General features: G+C 46.5%; 1 protein-coding gene across 5 annotated transcripts in view; it reads left to right on the plus strand.

Moving 5' to 3' along the window:
* The first annotated feature begins 12,935 nt into the window (after positions 1 to 12,935).
* NAA35 (N-alpha-acetyltransferase 35, NatC auxiliary subunit) overlaps positions 12,936 to 21,844 on the plus strand; it is a 39,022-nt gene continuing 30,113 nt past the window's right edge. Inside the window, exons 1-5 of one of the 5 annotated variants that reach the window (XM_054032083.1) lie at positions 12,936 to 13,041; positions 14,570 to 14,703; positions 17,352 to 17,385; positions 19,241 to 19,355; positions 21,308 to 21,382. In XM_054032083.1, coding sequence (XP_053888058.1) covers positions 14,580 to 14,703; positions 17,352 to 17,385; positions 19,241 to 19,355; positions 21,308 to 21,382 — 348 coding nt within the window. In that variant the 5' untranslated portion in view covers positions 12,936 to 13,041; positions 14,570 to 14,579. The other 4 variants (XM_054032082.1, XM_054032080.1, XM_054032079.1 and 1 more) reach the window with 4 other exon arrangements.

A 21,844-nucleotide genomic window follows, 5' to 3' on the forward strand; every position in this document is an offset into this window, starting at 1 on the left:
GGCAGGATCACAGAGCCACACAGCAGGGGATCTGTAACCATCCTCCCCCTGCCACAAAGTCACATAGACCCCCCCCATACACACAGTCCCTATCAGGAGGGGTGACAGGCTCCGTTGAAACAACCATCCCACCGCAGCGGAGCCTGTCAATCCTTGAGTTTAGAAGCTGCATTCGCGCCACTACAGTACACCCGCTCCGCACCACAGTCTGCGTCCCAGTTTTAAAAAATTCCCGCGAATACAGTATTAAAGAAAACGGTGTGCTTTAACAAAGTAGAACTATTTTTATTTTGAAACGTGTGTTGGAAGTGGGGTGAAGGGGGTATGTAACTGGATAGGATAGTCAACATTAACTGGGCAAAGAAACGGGGGCAGGTTTAGCTTCTCAATACACAAACTTTAAAGTCACAGGTTACCCTGCTCACTCAGGAACTTTGCTTTCAAAGCCTCCCGGATGCACAGCGCTTCCCGCTGGTCTCTTCTAATCGCCCGGCTGTCTGGCTGTGAGTAATCAGCAGCCAGGCTATTTTCCTCAACCTCCCACCCCGCCATAAAGGTCTCCCCCTTGCTCTCACAGAGATTGTGGAGCACACAGCAAGCTGATATAACAATGGGGATATTGGTTTCGCTGAGATCACAGCGAGTCAGTAAGCTTCTCCATCTCCCCTTGAGACGTCCAAAAGCACACTCCACCACCATTCTGCACTTGCTCAGCCGGTAGTTGAAGAGTTCTTTTTCAGTGTCCAGGGCGCCAGTATAGGGCTTCATGAGCCAGGGCATTAGCGGGTAGGCTGGGTCCCCGAGGATGACTATAGGCATCTCCACATCCCCAACAGTTATTTTGTGGTCCGGGAAGTAAATACCTTGCTGCAGCCGTCTAAACAGACCAGAGTTCCTGAAAACACGAGCGTCATGAACCTTGCCCGGCCATCCCACGTAGATGTTGGTAAAACGTCCCCTGTGGTCCACCAGTGCTTGCAGCACCATGGAAAAGTAGCCCTTTCTGTTAATGTACTGGCTGGCCTGGTGTTCCGGTGCCAGGATAGGGATGTGATTTCCATCTATGGCCCCACCGCAGTTTGGGAATCCCATCGCTGCGAAGCCATCTATGATCGCCTCCACGTTTCCCAGGGTCACTACCTTTGGCAGCAGTACATCAACTATTGCCTTGGCTACTTGCATCACAACAACCCCCACGGTAGATTTGCCCACCCCAAACTGGTTCGCGACTGACCGGTAGCTGTCTGGCGTTGCAAGCTTCCACAGGGCTATGGCCACTCGCTTCTGGACAGTCAGGGCTGCTCGCATCCGGGTGTCACTGCGCTTCAGGGCAGGGGACAGCAACTCACAAAGTTCCAGGAAAGTTCCCTTCCGCATGCGAAAGTTTCGCAGCCACTGGGATTCATCCCAGACCTGCAGCACTATGCGGTCCCACCACTCAGTGCTTGTTTCCCATGCCCAGAATCGCCGTTCCACGGCATCAACATGACCCATTGCCACCGTGATGTTCTCGGCGCTGGGTCCCCTGCTTTCTGAGAGGTCTGTGCTACTCTCAGACTTCAGGCCATCACCGCGTTGACGTAGCCTCCTCGCCTGACTTTTCTGCATCTGCCTCAGGGAAAGGTGTATGATAAGTTGTGAGGCGTTGAGAGCGGCCACAACTGCAGTGATGGTTGCAGCAGGCTCCATGCTCGCAGTGCTGTGGCGTCCGCGCTGTCACTGACTAGAAAAGTGCGCGAACTGATTTCCCGCCGGCGCTTTCAGGGAGGGAGGGCGGGAGTGATGGACGGATGACGACAGTTACCCAAAAGCACCCTGGACACATTTTTTTTACCCAGAAGGCATTTGCGGCTCCACCCAGAATTCCAATGGGCAGCGGGGACTCCGGGAACTGTGGGATAGCTGACCACAGTGCACCACTTCCAATGTCGACGCTTTCCCCGTTAGTGTGGACTCACAAAGTCGAATTACTGTCCTTAGTGTGGACACACACGTTCGACTTTGCAATATCGATTCCAAAAATTCGATTTAAGTAAAATCGAACTACTCTCGTAGTGTAGACAAGGCCTCAGAGAGCTGATAGGTAAGGTCCCATGGGAATCAAGACTGAGGGGAAAAACAACTGAGGAGAGTTGGCAGTTTTTCAAAGGGACACTATTAAGGGCCCAAAAGCAAGCTATTCCGCTGGTTAGGAAAGATAGAAAATGTGGCAAAAGACCACCTTGGCTTAACCACGAGATCTTGCACGATCTAAAAAATAAAAAGGAGTCATATAAAAAATGGAAACTAGGACAGATTACAAAGGATGAATATAGGCAAACAACACAGGAATGCAGGGGCAAGATTAGAAAGGCAAAGGCACAAAATGAGCTCAAACTAGCTACGGGAATAAAAGGAAACAAGAAGACTTTTTATCAATACATTAGAAGCAAGAGGAAGACCAAAGACAGGGTAGGCCCACTGCTTAGTGAAGAGGGAGAAACAGTAACAGGAAACTTGGAAATGGCAGAGATGCTTAATGACTTCTTTGTTTCGGTCTTCACCGAGAAGTCTGAAGGAATGCCTAACATAGTGAATGCTAATGGGAAGGGGGTAGGTTTAGCGGATAAAATAAAAAAAGAACAAGTTAAACATCACTTAGAAAAGTTAGATGCCTGCAAGTCACCCGGGCCTGATGAAATGCATCCTAGAATACTCAAGGAGCTAATAGAGGAGGTATCTGAGCCTCTAGCTATTATCTTTGGAAAGTCATGGGAGACGGGAGAGATTCCAGAAGACTGGAAAAGGGCAAATATAGTGCCCATCTATAAAAAGGGAAATAAAAACAACCCAGGTAACTACAGACCAGTTAGTTTAACTTCTGTGCCAGGGAAGATAATGGAGCAAGTAATTAAGGAAATCGTCTGCCAACACTTGGAAGGTGGTAAGGTGATAGGGAATAGCCAGCATGGATTTGTGAAGAACAAATCATGTCAAACCAATCTGATAGCTTTCTTTGATAGGATAACGAGCCTTGTGGATAAGGGTGAAGCGGTGGATGTGGTATACCTAGACTTTAGTAAGGCATTTGATACGGTCTCGCATGATATTCTTATCGATAAACTAGGCAAATACAAATTAGATGGGGCTACTATAAGGTGGGTGCATAACTGGCTGGATAATCGTACTCAGAGAGTTGTTATTAATGGTTCCCAATCCTGCTGGAAAGGTGTAACGAGTGGGGTACCGCAGGGGTCTGTTTTGGGACCGGCTCTGTTCAATATCTTCATCAACGACTTAGATATTGGCATAGAAAGTACGCTTATTAAGTTTGCGGATGATACCAAACTGGGAGGGATTGCAACTACTTTGGAGGACAGGGTCATAATTCAAAATGATCTGGACAAATTGGAGAAATGGTCTGAGTTAAACAGGATGAAGTTTAACAAAGACAAATGCAAAGTGCTCCACTTAGGAAGGAAAAATCAATTTCACACATACAGAATGGGAAAAGACTGTCTAGGAAGGAGTACGGCAGAAAGGGATCTAGGGGTTATAGTGGACCACAAGCTAAATATGAGTCAACAGTGTGATGCTGTTGCAAAAAAAGCAAACATGATTCTGGGATGCATTAACAGGTGTGTTGTGAGCAAGACACGAGAAGTCATTCTTCCGCTCTACTCTGCTCTGGTTAGGCCTCAGCTGGAGTATTGTGTCCAGTTCTGGGCGCCGCATTTTAAAAAAGATGTGGAGAAACTGGAAAGGGTCCAAAGAAGAGCAACAAGAATGATTAAAGGTCTTGAGAACATGACCTATGAAGGAAGGCTGAAAGAATTGGGTTTGTTTAGTTTGGAAAAGAGAAGACTGAGAGGGGACATGATAGCAGTTTTCAGGTATATAAAAGGGTGTCATAAGGAGGAGGGAGAGAACTTGTTCACCTTAGCCTCTAAGGATAGAACCAGAAACAATGGGTTTAAACTGCAGCAAGGGAGGTCTAGATTGGACATTAGGAAAAAGTTCCTAACTGTCAGGGTGGTTAAACACTGGAACAAATTGCCTAGGGAGGTTGTGGAATCTCCGTCTCTGGAGATATTTAAGAGTAGGTTAGATAAATGTCTATTAGGGATGGTCTAGGCAGTATTTGGTCCTGCCATGCGGGCAGGGGACTGGACTCGATGACCTCTCGAGGTCCCTTCCAGTCCTAGAATCTATGAATCTATGAATCTATAAGTGACTAAAATCCGTGTGGAAATTTCAAAATATGACATGGGCCAATAAAAAGCAAAGATGGAAAAATACTTACAACTGAGGTAAAACAGAAAAACGGAGGGGCAGAGCATATCAAAGATGTCCTCAATAGACCCAGACTCATCTCAGCACCAGACTTTGATGAAACATGTGAACCAGACCAGCCAATAGAGATGTCAGAAGTACAGGCTGCAATCAAAAAGCTGAAAAGTAACAAAGTGGAGGGAGATGATCAAGTTACAGCAGAAATGCTAAAAGTACTTGATATCTCCAGCCTAACAAAATTGACAGAGCTTTTCAATTCATTCATTTAATTAACTCTCTTGCATGTGGAACATAGAGTGCACACTTCGGGTCACCCATTTCCAGAGAGCCCAGTCTTCTGCCAATGTTGCAGCCTGCTCTATAAAAAAGCCAACGCAGACAAGGCTGGAAGCCACAACATCCCTCCACTGTGTGTAAGGCCATCTGCAAGGTCTTCTTCATCCAGCTTTTGTTGGATCAAATGCACAAAGCTTGTGGGCTGCTATGCACTCCAACATACAGAGCAGATGTATGCCATCTGAGCCTGTGTTGGATCACTTGGGAAGAGATTAGAGGCTGACTGGTCTGGTACCTGACATCCTCGTTCGTAACATGATGAAACTACTATATGCCTGCAATATGCTGTTGAAACTCTACAACAGAGGCTCCACAAGAAGGATATCTGCTGCCACCCCCCAACCGTTCAATTAAGTTTCAATTCCCTCCTGACCAGTGGAAACATGGAATCATTGTCAGAATATGCAAAAAGGGTGATCTTACAACTGGAGAGGGTTACATTACACTCTGTTGTAGGGAAAACCATCTGCAGTGGGATACAACACAGGACAAAAGAGGCAGAAGATACAAAGCTTAGAGAACAGGCTGGATTCAGGGCCAAGAGATCCTATGTAGATCAGATATTCACATTAAGGACTATCACAGAAGTGTGTATAGAATGGCAAGTTCCCTCTTCATTAATTGCATGTATTTTTCAAAAGGTATTTGACAGACTGCACAGACATACATTGTGGAATATTCTTGAGTCCTACAGAATCCCATTAAAGTTGTCAGTATTGTCATGGCCATGTACAGAGATGCAAATTGCTCGCTAAGGTTTATCAACCAGACAAAGAGTGGTTCAATGTGGAGTCTGGCATAAAACATGTCTGCATTTTATCTTCACTGTTGTTTGGCAATGCCATAGACTGTATAATGAAGAAGTGTATTAGCAACACAAACACTGGTATAGCATGAGTAGAAGGCAAATGCCTAGAAGACCTAGACTTTCCTATTGATATTGCGCTACTGAGAAATACCCCTAAAAAGTTACAAACAAAGACAGATAACTTGGCAAAAATAGTATGCCGAGCAGGGGTCATAATTAGTTTTGCTAAAACAAACATCCTTGAAACTCAGACAGAGAGTAGAACAATTCATCTATCTGAGCAGCATCCTATTAGTCAGAGACCTCAAGAAGGAAGTGACATCTAGGATAGAAAAGATATCCATAGCATTTTCTAAACTCAACAACATATAGAAATCAAAGATATATAGCACCAGAACAAAACGGAGAATTTTCAATCAAACGTAATCTCAGTGCTAACATACAGCTATGAGAGCTGGAGAGCTACTAAAATGTTAGACAGAAAACTAGATGCCTTCAAAAATAAGTGCTTACAAAAGATTGTGCTCATTGGTTGGAAAGACTTCATCACCAATGAAGAAATCCAAGAAATCACCAACAAGCAGATCGTTTCCACCAGAATCAGATGGAAGCTCTAGACTAGGGTTACCATATTTTGTGCCTCCAAATGGAGGACACTCCACGGGCCCCGGCCCCGCCCCCAGCCCCGCCCACGCCCCCCCCGCCCCAACTCCGCCCCCTCCCCAAAGTCTCCGCCCCCTCCCCTGCTTCCCGCGAACATTTGATTCGCGGGAAGCCTGAAGCAGGTAAGGAGGGTGTGTGTGGGGGGAGGAGGCGCGGCCCAGGCTGGCCCCCCCGGCGGCTCCAGCCTGGGTCGGCTCGGGCCCTGGGGTGCCGGCCCCGGCCGACCACCCCCGGCCCGCCCAGCACTGCCGGCCCCCGGCGGCCCAGCGCACCCCCCCCCAGCTATCACGGACTGGCTCCCGGCCCCGCGGCCCAGCGCACCCCCCAGCGGCCCGGCCCCGCAACCCCGGACCGGCTCCGCGACCTCGCGGCCCAGCGCACACCCCCCCCGCCACCCCGGACCGGCCCGCGGCCCCGCGCACCCCCGGCTCCCCTCCCGGCCCCGCGGCCCGGCGCACCCCCCCGCTACCCCGGACCGGCTCCCCGCCCGGCCCCGCGGCCCGGCGCACCCCCCCGCTACCCCGGACCGGCTCCCCGCCCGGCCCCGCGGCCCGGCGCACCCCCCCGCTACCCCGGACCGGCTCCCCGCCCAGCCCCGCGGCCCCGCGCACCCCCCCGCTACCCCGGACCGGCTCCCCGGCGCACCCCCCCCGCTACCCCGGACCGGCTCCCCGCCCAGCCCCGCGGCCCCGCGCACCCCCCCCGCTACCCCGGACCGGCTCCCCGGCGCACCCCCCCGCTACCCCGGACCGGCTCCCCGGCGCACCCCCCCCGCTACCCCGGACCGGCTCCCCGCCCGGCCCCGCGGCCCCGCGCACCCCCCCCCCCGCTACCCCGGACCGGCTCCCCGGCGCACCCCCCCCGCTACCTCGGACCGGCTCCCCGCCCGGCCCCGCAGCCCGGCGCACCCCCCCCCGCTACCCCGGACCGGCTCCCCGCCCGGCCCCGCAGCCCGGCGCACCCCCCGCTACCCCGGCCCGGCACCGCGCCCGGCCCGGCACCATGCCCCCGGCCCGGCCCCGCACCGGCCCCGGCCGAGCCCTCCATCCCTCCCTCCCGATTTTCCCGGACATGCCCGGCTTTTGGGGATTTCCCCCCGGAGGGGGATTTGAACCCCCAAAAGCCGGACATGTCCGGGAAAATACGGACGTATGGTAACCCTACTCTAGACATATTTGTGGCATGTACTCCAGATGCCAACACAGACTCCCACTCCCACATGAAGTTATCCAGTGGAAATCACCTAGTAAGAAGAAACAAGGGTGCCAAGAGAAACCTTAAAAAGAATCCTTAGCAGGAAGGGCAGAATAGTGGATCTCAAGTCCACAGAGCAAATGGAAGCAGCAGCAAATAACAGAGAGGAATGGAAGAGACTGGTGTCCATTCTGTGCTGTGACATTGCTGTGGGAAGGATATTAAAAAAACAAAGCTAAAACTTTGTTTGTTTTGTTCAAACATATAAAATCAAATATTGCTTATGTGTAGTTTAGTCACATTTTTCCATTACACTCCATTTCATTTTTATAGAATATCTACTTATTATGTTTCCCTTTTTGTTAGTTTTCCTTCTCCTTTTCATCTTGCTTTCTTTACATTTTCTTTCCTTACACGTTATGGCTTGGTGTATATTTTCCTTCCTCTTTTTCTGTTTTCTCTCATTCTAGATCTTACACAATGTTCAGTACATAAATGTCTTAGTTAATTTTTTCTCTAAATAATTCTTTTAACTCTCCATTTTCTTCAAGAAATTTCTATTTTCGGGTGTTGCCTCTCTCCTAGCTTCTTATTCTCCCAGCTTCATCCATATCTCCTCAACCCTTTGCAAGAAAAATCCCCTCTTCCCCGCCTCCATGCATAGGGACAGACATATTTCTATACTGATGGAAAACAGAGGTTCTGCTTCTACAGGACCACAGCATGCCGCACAATTCTGGCTGGCGGGGTTGTTTAAATAGAACTAACAGCACTGGAAAGAAAACATGAATCCTGCAAAGCATAGCAAAATGCATGAGAAGTAAAAAGAAACTGATCTGAGCCTGGGATCTGATATTCAGAGACAGATTTCCACACTTGTGGAATTGTACTAGTAAACAAGAAATTGGGTCAACAACCAAACATTTCCTTCTATAAGAAAGCTAACCTAGCAATTTTCCTTGAGGAACAGAAAATAAAATAATTAAAATAATGAAACAGGACATAATTAAACTGACTCAAGAACAATGATCTCACCCTACAACAGCGTATTGAGCTGGATACTATCATCATCTTCATATCAAATGAAATATGAATATTTTCTAGTAGCATCTCCCTGCCTTGTTTACATTACTAAATTTGCCTGTTGTTGTCAACAGGTATCAGCAGTGGGTGCAGCTGAACCAATTCTTAACATGGGAGCCTGCAAAAGACTATCCTGGGTCCAATATTATTCTGTATTTTCATTAATCACATGGATGTTGGAGTAGAGAGAACACTTAAAAGGATTACAAATGACACCAAGCTCAGAATGGTTGCAAGCACTTTGGGGGGCAGGATTAGAATTCAAAATGATCTTGATAAATTGGAGAATTGGTCTGAAATCAATAAGATGAAATTCAATAAAGACAAGTGCAAAGTACTATATTTAGGAAGAAAAAAAATCAAATGAACAAATATAAAATGGGGAATAACTGGCTAGGCAGTGCTACTGCAGAAAGGATCTGTGGGTTATAGTGGATCACAAATTGAATTTGGGGGCTTGTCTATACTACAAAATTAGGTCAACTTAATTTAGGTAGACCTACAGCACCACAATAATTCAGTCGGCTGTTGGAGTCCACACCAGGAGTGCTTGCACTGACTGAAGTCGGGCATTGTGGGCATTGACAGCCGAATGTGAAGCACTGACAGTTGTGTGGGGCTCATAAATGGAGCCCCCATCTGCCCTGGGGTAACAGCCCAAGCTGCAAGCCTGATGCCCACTCAATTTCACAGCACAGAGTCTACCTACCAGAAGTGAAATTGGCGTTCTTGTCAGTTTCATGGCTACCTCTGGCTAAGAACAGCAGTGTGGGGCTCACAGCTGGAGCTTTGAAACTGACAAGAATGTCAATTTCATCATTTGGAGGCTCCTTGCTGTGAAATTGAACCCAGTGCTGGGCTCACAGCTTGGGCTGTCACCCTAGGGTGGGGGCACCAGCTGTAAACGTGGCACCCGGGTGACAGCTGGGGTGGGGGCAGCCAACTATGAGCCCAGCACTGGGCTTTGGAGCCTACAAGAAGTGAAACTAACATTCTTGTCAGTTTCATGGCTCCAGCTGTGAGCCCCAGCTGCTGCTCTGAGCAGGAGGCAGCCCTGGAATTGACAAGAATGATAGCCAATGTAAGTAATGCAGTGTCTACAGGGACACTGCATCACCCTAACTACACTAATATAAGCACTATGCATGGGTGGCAGGTTTGTAGAAATTTTGGTGGTGCCCAGAACCTGTCCCCCAACTCCATCCCCCCAAACTCCGCCCCCCACCTGCCTAAGGCTCTGGGAGGGAGTTTGGGTGGGGGGGAGGAGGTCTGGGGTGCAGGTCCTGGGCTGGGGATTAGGGGACAGGAGAGGTGCAGGGTACAGGCTCTGGGATGGAGTTTGGGTGAGGGAGGGGCCTGAGGTGCAGGCTCTGGGATGGAGTTTGGCTGCTGGGTTCAGGCTGCGGTCTGGGGCAGGGGGTGGGTGTGAAGGAGGGGGTGCAGGCTCTGGGAGGAAGTTTGTGGTTGAGACGGGGTGCAGAGGGAGGGGGTGCAGGCTCTGGGAGGGAGTCTGGGGGCAGGAGGGGGTGTGTAGGAAGGGGAGGGGGTGCACGCTCTGGGAGGGAGTTTGGGGATAGGAGGGGGTACAGGGGTGAGGGCTGTGGGGCTGAGGATGAGGGTTCATGATGCAGGAGGGGGCTCAGGGCTGGGGCAGAGGATTAGTGTGCGGGGGGATGAGGGTTGGGGATGAGGGGTTCATGATGCAGGAGGGGGCTCAGGGCTGGGGCAGAGGATTAGCGTACGGGGGGATGAGGGATGTGGGGCTGAGGATGAGGGGTTTATGATGTAGGAGGGGGCTCAGGGCTGGGGCAGAGGATTAGGATGTGGGGGGATGAGGGCTGGGGTTGAGGGGTTTGGGGCATTGGAGAGACTCAGGGCTAGGGTGGAAATGCAGGGTAAAGGTAACCTGCCCTGCCATTAGCGGATGGGGGGCACTAGGACCCTGGGGTAGCAGACAGCAGTTGAGCATAGAAACGTGCTACACGGGCAGCACAAGCAGACATGGGAGAGGGGCGTGCCGCTTTCTCTCAGGCAGGGACACGGGGGGGAGACACGGGGGGGCCGGGGCCCGATCCAGGCAGGGCCAGGGGAGAGACCCAGCTCCAAATATTGGTGGAGCAGGGCCCCCAGCCCTGAATATTCCTGGAACCCGGGCACCACAAAAGAATATAACTCGCTGCCTACGGCACTATGGCTCTTGTGGAGGTGGAGTTATTATATCAATGTAGCAGGCCACTTACTCCCACAAAAGCAGCATTCTAGTGCAGACACTGGCATAACTAGGTTGACGTAAGCTGCGTTACATCAGCCTAACTCAGTAGTGTAGTCCAAGCCTGAGTCAACAGTGTGACACGGTTGTGAAAAAGGCTAATATCATTCTGGGATGTATTAACAAGAATGTCATATTAGAGAGACAAGGTGGGTGAGGTAATATCTTCTATTGAACCAACTTCTGTTGGCAAGAGAGACAAGCTTTAGAGCCGCACAGAGCTCTTCTTCAGGTCTGGGAAAGAGTACTTCCAGCATCACAGCAAAATGCAAGGTGGAACAGATGGTTTAGCATAAGTAGCTAGCTATGTTGTAAGGGACAATTCAAGGTAACCCCCTAACCCTCTCTTTTTGTTCTATGACTGCAGAGTGTTAACGTGCCACTCTATCTTGAATGGTCCCTTACAATATGTGTTAACTATTTATGCTAAAAAATCTGTTCCACCTTGTCCCTTGCCCTTCCCAGACCTGAAGAGAAGAGCTCTGTATGGCTCAAAAGCTTGTCTCTCTCACCAACAGAAGTTGTTCCGATAAAAGATATTGCCTTTCCCACCTTGTTTCTCTAATACAAGGGTCGGCAACCTTCGGCACATGGCCCATCATTGTAATCTGATGGCGGACCGCGAGACGTTTTGTTTACATTGACCGTCCGCAGGCACGGCCCCCCGCAGCTCCCAGTGGCCGCGCTTCACCTTTCCCAGCCAATGGGAATTATGGGAAGTGGCGGCCACCATGTCCCTGAGGCCCGTGCTGCTTCCCGCAGCTCCCATTGGCCGGGAACTGTGAACCGCGGCTACTGGGAGTTGTGGGTGGCTATGTGTGCGGATGGTCAATGTAAACAAAAGTCTCGCAGCCCACCAGCAATTACCATGATAGGCTGTGTGCCAAAGGTTGCCGACCCTTGCTCTCATATGACATTCCTGTTAATATATCCTATTCCAACCTGTGGTCTATGGCCCCCAGGGGGTCCGCAGACTATGCAAAGATTTCCAAAGGGTCTGCACCACCATTCAAAAATTTTTAGGGGCCCGCAAATGAAAAAAGTTGAAAATCACTGGTCAGAGAGGAGACACAGTAACAATCATCAAATATGTAAAAGGGTGTGATAAAGATAATAGGGATCAACTGTTTTCCATATCCACTGAAGGTAGGAGAAGAAGCAATTGGTTTATTTTGCTGCAAGAAAGATTTAGGTTAAATATTAGGAAAAACTTTCTAACTATAAGGATAATTAAGCACTGAAGCATGTTACCTTGGGAGGTTGTGGAATCCCTATCTTTGGCAGTTTTTAAGAGCAGATTACATAAACATCTGCCAGATATGATTTAGATATACTTACTGCTGCCTCAGTGCAGGGGAATGGACAAAATGACTTCTTGAAGTCCCTTTCCAACCCTTCATTTCTGTGAGTCTAGGAGTCAGCTGAGAGTCTAGACAAGGACATAGTCTATTTCATCTTTACTATGATGATCACACTTTGGTAGGTGCTTTACATAAATCCATTAATGTTAACTTTGTAAAGTGGTTTGAGGTTCTCAGATGGACAGGTCCATAGAAGTACCCAGTGTTACTGGTGGACCAAGTGATCAAGATGTTGGGTAAATCCCAGGATGCCTACAGATTATACAGCAGGGACGTGGTGGGGGTGAAGTGCTCATGGTTGTGCTATGGATTTACATGGCAGAAGCCCTCCTCTGTTAGGAATACATGAGAAGTAATCACAGTAATACAGAGGCTGACGGAGCTGTAGCCTTTGGCTCTCATAGACTTTAAGGCCTGAAAGCATCATCGTGATCTAGTCTGACCTCCTACATATTGCAAGCCATAGAACCTCATCCACCCACTGGGCCACTCCTGTAATAGACTCATAGCCTCTAGCTGAGTTACTGAAGTCCTCAAATCTTGATTTAAAGACTTCCAAATGACAGAGAATCTACCATCTACTCTGATTGAAAGCAGCAAGTGACCCGTGTGCTCTTCATCCTGGAGCTTCTAATAAAGCAGGAAGATGGGGACATGCTGCTGGGTCTAAGCCAGACCGCACCGTGCAGGAGCCCAACTCCTCCCCGCTTCTCCCGTAGCCACACAACCCCTCTCGGGCCCCCGTTCTTCATGCTCCTCCCCCACATTCGGATACACAGTCCCTGCTGACTGAGCCTCCTTCCGCGCGATACTGAGTAAACTAAGCTCCCCTGCCGCAGCTTATAGGGTTTGCGCATGAGCATGCGCAGGACGCCCCTCCACCCCGCTCCTGCTGGGAGGTGGAGGCGTGTGTACGCATGCGTGAGAACCAGCTCGTGTAATGCAGCCCTGCCGGGGGCTCGGGGTGATTTTGCGCATGCGCAGCGGCAGGGCCGCGCTCCGAACGAAAAGGGTGCCTGGGCTCGTTGCTGCGCGACACGGAGGCAGTGAGCACGGTGAGGTGACCGGGGCGTGACTGGCACAGGGACCAGCGCGGCCTCTAGAGGTGAAGCCCCGCCCTGCCCGGGCGATGGCGGTTGAGACCCTGCGCCCGGCCGTTGGGCTCGCGGAGCGGCTGAATGGCTGCAGGCGCGATGCGGTGGTGCGGAAGTAACGCGGGTGCGGGGCAGGGCCTTGCCCTGTCCGGAGTGGGAGGGGCCACTCGTGGGCTGGGCCGGGCCGGGCTTGGGCGCGTGTGTGGCACGGAGTCCCTCGCAAGCCGGGCGCTGCCTGCTGGGGAGCCCCGTGATGGCACCGTGCGGGGCCCCCGCCAGGCCAGCCGCTGTCCCGTGCCGCGGTTGCTGCGGGACTTGGCCTGCGAGCCGCCCGCGCGGTGTGGTCATGGCCAGGGCAGGGTCACTGTGGTGCCGGCGGAGGCGCCTGCGTTCATCCCCCGCCCCCGGCAGTGCTACCCCGCGTGGTCTCCTCCCGTTGGGAACAGCAGCAACTTGGAGCTGGCGTCACAGGTGACCAGCGAAGGGAAAAATAGTTGGCCTCTTTATCCTCTCTTCGCTTCTGTAAGGAAGGTCTGGTTTCTTTTATTTATTTTAACAGTCCCCCCGCCGCCCCCCCCCCCGCCCGGCACTGTTCTCTGCCCCCCATGATCATTGGAGGACTAGTGAAATGGTGACATCACCAGAGCTAGGAGAGTGAAGGCTGAGCAATCAGAAGGGAAAGGGGCTTTTAAACTATCTGTTTTAAAACTCTTTAATTTTGGTTCTTCAGTGACTAACATTATTTACGGGAAGTCTTCGCTAAATTTCCAACATTGCTTTTAACTGAGGGATGTTAGTGCTGAGAATCATCCATAACTCTCAGAGGAACTCCAGCAAAACCAGGAAAGACTAAGCTTGACATTGCTGATATATCTATAGTAAAACAAGCAAGGGCGTGAGGAGGAAACCTACAGGCCTTCTCAGGCACAAGACTAATATTTTAATTAATTCTTTATAGGTTACCTTTTATGACACACAGTTTAAAAATAATATTTGAGTCTGAATGTGCTTGCAAGTTGCACTAAGATCACTATAACTGCAAGAATGACTTACTTTGTACACCTGACTCTGTTCCGTGTGTAGTCAATTTCACAGATTCTTCTTGTTTTGGGTTTTTCGCATAGCAATGGAAGACAAAGAGAGAGAGAGATTTTTAATACCCAAAATTCCTTGAAGCTTTTTTAAAAATTTGATTGTCTTTCAGGTTGATTATGTAACTTTATTAATGGTTTTCCAGTCGAGGAGTGGTGTTATTAACATTTTGCAGTCCTGGTTTTTGAGTTTATATAGTAAAATCTATTCAGGGGAAATTTTGAAAGACACAACATCCTTTTTAAAGGGGTTGTCAAATTATGGGCTGGTGAACCTTCAGTGTTGCCCTTTCAATTTACATCTGACTCGTTCATTTTTTTTCTTTATGCAAGATAAGCATTGGCTCCCATTAAATACTTTCTATAGTTTATTCTTGATCTATGATTTGTATTTATAGGTGCAATATTATGGTTATGAAAGCTTCAGTAGAAGATGATGATTCAGGATGGGAGCTCAATATACCTGACAAGATGGAAAAGGGTAATACAAACTGGATTGATATTACCCAGGAATTTGAAGAGGCCTGTAGAGGTAAGTTGTACTTCTCAGACTCTTAAGGATTCAAATTTTTAAGCAGACCAAACTTAATTCTTGAAGTTGCCTTCTAGTCTAAGGCTCCACTCCTGCAATGAGGTCAGTACGGGTAGACTCCATTGACTTTATTGGAAGTATGCAGATTCAGGAGTCTGCCTGTGTCAAGATTATAGTAGGATTGGGGTCCATGAGATTAGCAACCTTCTTCAGAAGATATAAACCTCCTTCCTTGTTTCAGGCTGCTTTCCTCCTTATGGTTTTTCTCATTCTGTTGTTAATCACTTTTACCCCCATCCTTCTCTTGATGGGAAATCTTGTTTATACATACTGGATCTGCCTCCTGTTTTTCTGGAACTGCCAAATTTATCTAGATTGAACACAGCCCTGTATCCTAGAAATTGACTGTCCAATGCTGATTTTTATTCATTTCTGCACTTGAATCAAAACTGATAAGTTTCTCATGAGAGGTAATACTTTTAGGTTATTGGGAGAAAAATTAATACCTTCAGTTACTGTTAAGATTGCTACTCAGTGTTAATTTGCCTTGTGCATAATTTTTAAACTGACCCTTGTTGCAACATTAAATCAAAAATAACTTTCCACCAGTATGTTACACACACTATTTTGCATGCATCAACTGAGGATTTCCTTATACTAATCTACAAGGGGGCTCCTCAGATGCTGTCTTAGAGCAATTTTAGGTTCCCTTTGAATGTTGGAATGGCACGAAGGGGGTGGGGTGCCTTGGGTGATGGCACTGAGCAGTTGGTGTCACATTTCATGGTAACTGTGCCTGTATTCCCTCTTTTAGTCCGCTAAGGGTACTCTCAGCCATCGCTTCTCTTGGGAGGAGACCTGTGTCTCTTTCCCTCCTGATTGGGATGTTAGGGGCTGCACACCTCACTGATTTACACTGATGTATTCCCAGCAAGCTAGACTGCCTAAACAGGCCAGCATCGGTGCTTTGCTGTCTCTCCAATGGCTATGAACAGAGTAATTGCCAGCAGTTACAAGTTACCACCAGTTCTTTCTAAGCAAGCACATTTATTTTTAAGGTAAAACCATTACAATGAAAACATTAAAAATAATAAAAGAACCTATATGCATGCTAAAAAGCTTACCAGAAGTCACCCCAATTCCACCCTCAGGCTCTAGTAGGTCAGTCTTTTGAAAACCCACAACTGGGTTTTCTCCATGATTACAAGTTCATAATGTCTGATTCCTAACCAACAGATCAGCCCGTTTATTTATATAGCTCAGGCCTTTGATCTCCACCTCTGGGAACAGATAATCAGCAATCACCCTCTCTTCAGGGTGTATGGGTTTTTGCATAACCCAAGGTAGGAATGTACATTAACCTCTCCTTAGGAATTTCCATGGAAATGCACTTACTGCCCTCACAGTCCATTTTTGTCTGGCACATTTTCAGTATAGTCCTTTGGACTCCCAGATCTCACATCACATCTGTTCCCTAAAGAGGTAACATACAATCCTGACCACAGTTCTATATGAACTTTGCATTTAATGCAATGGATCCCAAAGTTACTTAAACTTAATTCAGTAAGGTTTTATGAGGATATTGCAGGAAATTGCCATATCTGTCTTTGGCACTTCCCAGGGGCACCCTGGTTCTGAGGCACCTCGCTACCACCTGTGGAAGTCTTGTCTGTGCCTTCTGTAGTTCAGCTCCCTGATTCTAGCAGCCTCTGGCAACACAAAGCACTATCCTCCAAGTCTCCACAGGCCTCGCTGTCTCTGTACAGGTTAGACTAGAGCCACGCACCAACCCCCAAGTCCTGCAAGTGCCCAGCTCCAGTTCCACTGAACATTCACAGAACTGTCAGAATCTATGCTTCCAAAGGAATAGCATGCACCAGCTTACAAGATTCCCAGCATTTTGAGTTAAGGATGGCTGAGATCCCCTTTTCATAAAATCAGTCTTACTGGCAACCTGTTTTCACAGATTGAAAGATGCCAGAATGCCTCTCTGCTCCCAAGGATAGACCAGACCTTTGACCTTCACCTGAAAACAGGATTTTCCCATCCCTCTCGCACTGTTTACCTCTTCTTGTTAGTTTCCTTCTGGAGTCTCTGCCAGATCTTCATTAGCATTTGCCTCTGTGTGCTAATAGATTTCTACTGTGAGATACACAATGGTTCACCAGGGAGATGTTATCTCCTGTCTGGGGAAGTTTGTCTCTAGGCACACTACTTTCGAGTATCCTGCCTTTAGCTGCAAGGCCTAGAGACATGATTTTCAACATACGTACCTAAGTCCTCTTGTTTTTTCTATACATATTTCTCACAATGATTATGATGACCTGTGTGATATAGGCTTTCATTAGCGACCTTACATGATGTTCTTTTGGTGAATCCAGGGGACCCATCTATCCCTGTGTCCTCTGCCAGTTGCATTAGGAGATCTTTGGGTCATGCTATCAAATTTGGTATTATATTTTGCCTTCAGCATCATAATATACATCCAAAGGTAGAGCAACAATGCATGCCTTTCTTCTGTATCTTGTTCTTCTTTTGTAGTGTAAAGCCTGTTTAGCCAGTTGAGCAAGCTGTTTGGTTAAATATCATGATGAGCTGCTTTAGAGTTATATCCAAATTAATGATTTGTCCTGTTGTGTTCCTTTTAGAACTGAAGTTGGGAGAACTGCTTCATGACAAGCTGTGAGTATGCAACAGGGATATAATTTTTGAAATGGGAGTAATATGTATTGGTATTTAGTGACCAACAAGATACTTAGCCTTTCTGATTTTGTCCTTATATGCTATCTTTTTGTACTTGTCCTTTTTGTAGGTGTACTTTTTGATTTTCTGGTCATTAAAGAGCTCCTGATGGAGCCATATTGGCCTCTTACTAGTCTTCCTATTTTTCCTTTGCATCAGAATAGTTTGCAGTTGTGCCTTTAATATTGTCTCCTTGAGAAACTGACAGCTCTTCTGAAAAAAGAACAGGAGTACTTGTGGCACCTTAGAGACTAACAAATTTATTAGAGCATAAGCTTTCGTGGACTACAGCCCACTTCTTCGGATGCATATAGAGTGGAATAAATATTGAGGAGATATATATACACACATACAGAGAGCATAAACAGGTGGGAATTGTCTTACCAACTCTGAGAGGCCAATTAAGTAAGAGAGAAAAACTTTTGAAGTGATAATCAAGATAGCCCAGTACAGACAGTTTGATAAGAAGTGTGAGAATACTTACAAGGGGAGATAGATTCAATGTTTGTAATGGCTCAGCCATTCCCAGTCCTTATTCAATCCTGAGTTGATTGTGTCTAGTTTGCATATCAATTCCAGCTCAGCAGTCTCTCGTTGGAGTCTGTTTTTGAAGTTTTTCTGTTGTAAGATAGCCACCCGCAGGTCTGACATGGAATGACCAGACAGGTTAAAGTGTTCTCCCACTGGTTTTTGAGTATTATGATTCTGATGTCAGATTTGTGTCCATTAATTCTTTTGCGTAGAGACTGTCTGGTTTGGCCAATGTACGTGGCAGAGGGGCATTGCTGGCACATGATGGCATATATCACATTGGTAGATGTGCAGGTGAACGAGCCCCTGATGGTATGGCTGATGTGATTAGGTCCTATGATGATGTCACTTGAATAGATATGTGGACAGAGTTGGCATCGGGCTTTGTTACAAGGATAGGTTCCTGGGTCAGTGGTTTTGTTCAGTGATGTGTGGTTGCTGGTGAGTATTTGCTTTAGGTTGGGGGGGTTGTCTGTAAGCGAGGATAGGTCTGTCTCCCAAGATCTCTGAGAGTAAAGGATCATCTTTCAGGATAGGTTGGCAAATACGCTGTGCACCAGGCTTGCTGAGTAGGTTATATGCCAAAGTCGAGGCCTTGTCTGTTGTTTTCCATACACCGGCTTTAACCTGAATGTTATCTTACACATTTATTAGCTGTAGGAACCATTATGACAGCAACAGATTATAGTGTCAGAAACTGGATTGTTTCTGCATGATTTTTATAAAACTGTTTAAAAACAAAACTGAGGCTTAAAGCATGAGTTCTGTATTTCTTGTTTGTTGGGGTGAAAATGTAAATGTTTTCTCTGGTTGTGGCATAATCAAGACCAGTTTGTTTTAGTTAAAATCAGTTAAAGCTATCCGATATGCATAATTTTTGGTCTCTAAGAGGGGTGTGTGTGTGTGTGTGTGTGTGTGAAGATACATACACATAGGCACAGATACTTAGTAAATGGATATTTGGCTAAAGAAGTGCTCTTCAGTTTAAAATAAAGCCCAGGATTTTCAAGAGGACTTGAGGCTCCATAAAAATTGGGTACTTACAAGGTTGCTGAGGTTGGGCACCTAACATCACTAGTTACTCTTGACAATCTTTGCCAGTGGGTTGACAAATGGCAAGCTCAAAACACATCACTTGTCAGTGTCTCGGTATTTAGTAGTTTTTGATACTGATGCCTGATGATAGTGTGTAGAAATCCATTGCTTTGTGCAAATTAAATGATTGTAGACTTAGTGTTTGTTTGCTTTTCATTGTTGTCCTTAGTTTTGGTCTTTTTGAAGCCATGTCTGCTATTGAAATGATGGATCCCAAGATGGATGCTGGCATGATTGGAAACCAAGTTAATCGAAAGGTTCTTAACTTTGAGCAAGCTATCAAGGTTGGTGTCTCTTCCTTCCTTCCTTCCTTTTCTCCTTTTTATTGGCTCTTAATGCGTTTAAAAAAAAAAAAGCAGAGTTTTAATAAATCATAGCTATAATTAATTTCAACAATCACTTTAGTGACCTATGTAAACTGAATATTTCAACATTTAATAGAGAACTTGAATTATGATATTTTCCCTTCAGATATTTTCAGAAGAAATAACATGCTTTAGAATTTGAAGCCCTATTCATCTACAGAATAAGTACAATACAGATAACTGCAATATAAGTTTCCCCATGCTTCCCAAATGTATGCTTCTGAGATGAAGATTTATTAGATTCTCTAGTCCTTTCTGCTGAAAGGATATTTCAGTCTCCTTGTCCATTTAGTACTTGGTCTCTCTACTGATATTGTAAATTGATACTGGATTTGATAATGTGGATTCCTGTTCACTAGGAACTGGACAGAGGCCAAGTAATTTAACAAAGGCCATGGAGCAGCAGTCTGATGATGATCTTTCACTACTGATGTCCTCAAATTGAACTGATGAAGTTCAATTGAAAGATTCTGCATCCATCTTGAGGTATCCAGTCACCATAGTTAGATAAGAAAAACAAACATTTTGAAAGAGTCAAAAGAGAAGCATCTCTAAGAATACCTTCTTGATTTTTTTCAAAACACGGATTTGGGTGCATTGAACAAATGGCTTCCTAACTGGTAAGGTATCCTCTTTTAGGCTTTGATCCTGCAGTCTATGGCGCTCTCTGCAGGCATTTGCACACATGAAGTTTCTTGTAAAACTGGACCTTGGTTATTAATCCAGTGTTTGCATCTATGGTATATATTTTTGAATGTTAGTTTAACCAGTTTTATAACTTTTACAGGCTGCTTAATGATGCTAGAATGAAACTGCTGAGATATATTTGTCTATTTCTACCGATCAGTGTGAGTTTTTGTAATGTGCTCATCACCATGGTATCTACTGCAAAAATCTTCAGAATTCCAAAGGTGTGGTTACCACAGTCATGAATAGGGCCCTACCAAATTCACAGTCCATTTTTGTAAATTTCATGGTCATAGTATTTTAAAAATCTTGAATTTCATTATTTCAGATGTTTAAATCTCAAATTTCACAGAGTTGTAACAAAGCATGAATATTTATTGAAAAATGGCAAAATACAAATGTAAAACCCTTAAGTCAGCATTTCTGAAACTGGGGGTCCTGACCCAAAAGGGGATTGCAAAACTATTGTGTGTGGGGGGGGGGGAGGTCATGGTATTGCCACTGTTACTTCTGAATTGCCCTCAGAACTGGGTAGCTGAAGGACAGCAGCTGCTGGATGGGTGCCGAGCTCTGAAGGCAACATCGCCACCAGGAGCAGCGCAGCCTTCAGAGCTGGATTCCCAGCCAGCAGCCACTGTTCTCTGGCCACCCAGCTCTGAAGGCAGTGCCAACAGCAGCAGTAGCGCAGAAGTAAGGGTGGCAATAGCATACTATGCAACACGTACTTCTGTGCTGCTGCTGGCAGCGGCACTGCATTCAGACCTGGGTGCCTGGCCAGCAGCTGCCTCTCTCTGGCCACCCAGCTCTGAAGGCAGCACAGAAGTAAGGGTGGCAATACTTCGGCCCCTTTACAATAGGCTTGAGACCCCCTTTTGGATTGGGAGCCCCAGTTTGAGAAACGCAGTGTTCATGTGTATATACTTTTATCCTATAGTATGAAAGAGTACACAAAAGACCAGATTTCACGTTCCGTGACCTGTTTTTCATGGCTGTGAATTTGGTAGGCCCTAGATATGAAGCTGATTAGCAAAACCAACCAAATACAAATATCGTAGTCGATGAACTTTTAAAATTAAATTAATATTGTATTCTTTAAAATTCCCTTTCTGCTGTGCAAAGAATGACATCTGTTGTTTGTATAATCTTATCACTTTCACGTTTTTTTTTTTTTTTTCTTCTTTAAGGATGGCATCATTAAAATTAAAGATCTATCTTTACCTCAGCTGATAGGGATAATGGATACTTGTTTTTGCTGCTTGGTAAGAATTTGCTCCTTTTAATGCTGTTTTAATATTTTCAAAACTGGAGTTTAAGTGATTATGAAAAAGATGTAGGTTTCCTTGGTAAGGAAGGATTTTAGGTATATTGATCCATTGAGCAGACACATATTTACATACTGTATGTTTAAATTTCCTGTAACAATTAGTAGTTGGAGTGATACAACTGGTGCTGATACAGTTAGTAGTTGGAGTTCAGTTATCAGGGTCTCAAGAAACCTTGTGCTCTAAAAGACCCATTAGTTAAAAAAAAAAAAAAAAAAAAAAATCTGGGATTTTGACTACAATGTACTAGAGAGAGATTATAGAATCTTATTTAAATTAGAAATCTGATCAAATTCTATATATTTTCACTGTGACTTCTCTACAATACAGATTTTTATATGCATAAGAGGTTATAAAGATATATGGTAAAGGAGATGTGCAATTTTATTTTAATTGACT

This window comes from Malaclemys terrapin, chromosome 6 (genome assembly GCF_027887155.1).
Source record: "Malaclemys terrapin pileata isolate rMalTer1 chromosome 6, rMalTer1.hap1, whole genome shotgun sequence".
Taxonomy (NCBI): domain Eukaryota; kingdom Metazoa; phylum Chordata; order Testudines; family Emydidae; genus Malaclemys; species Malaclemys terrapin.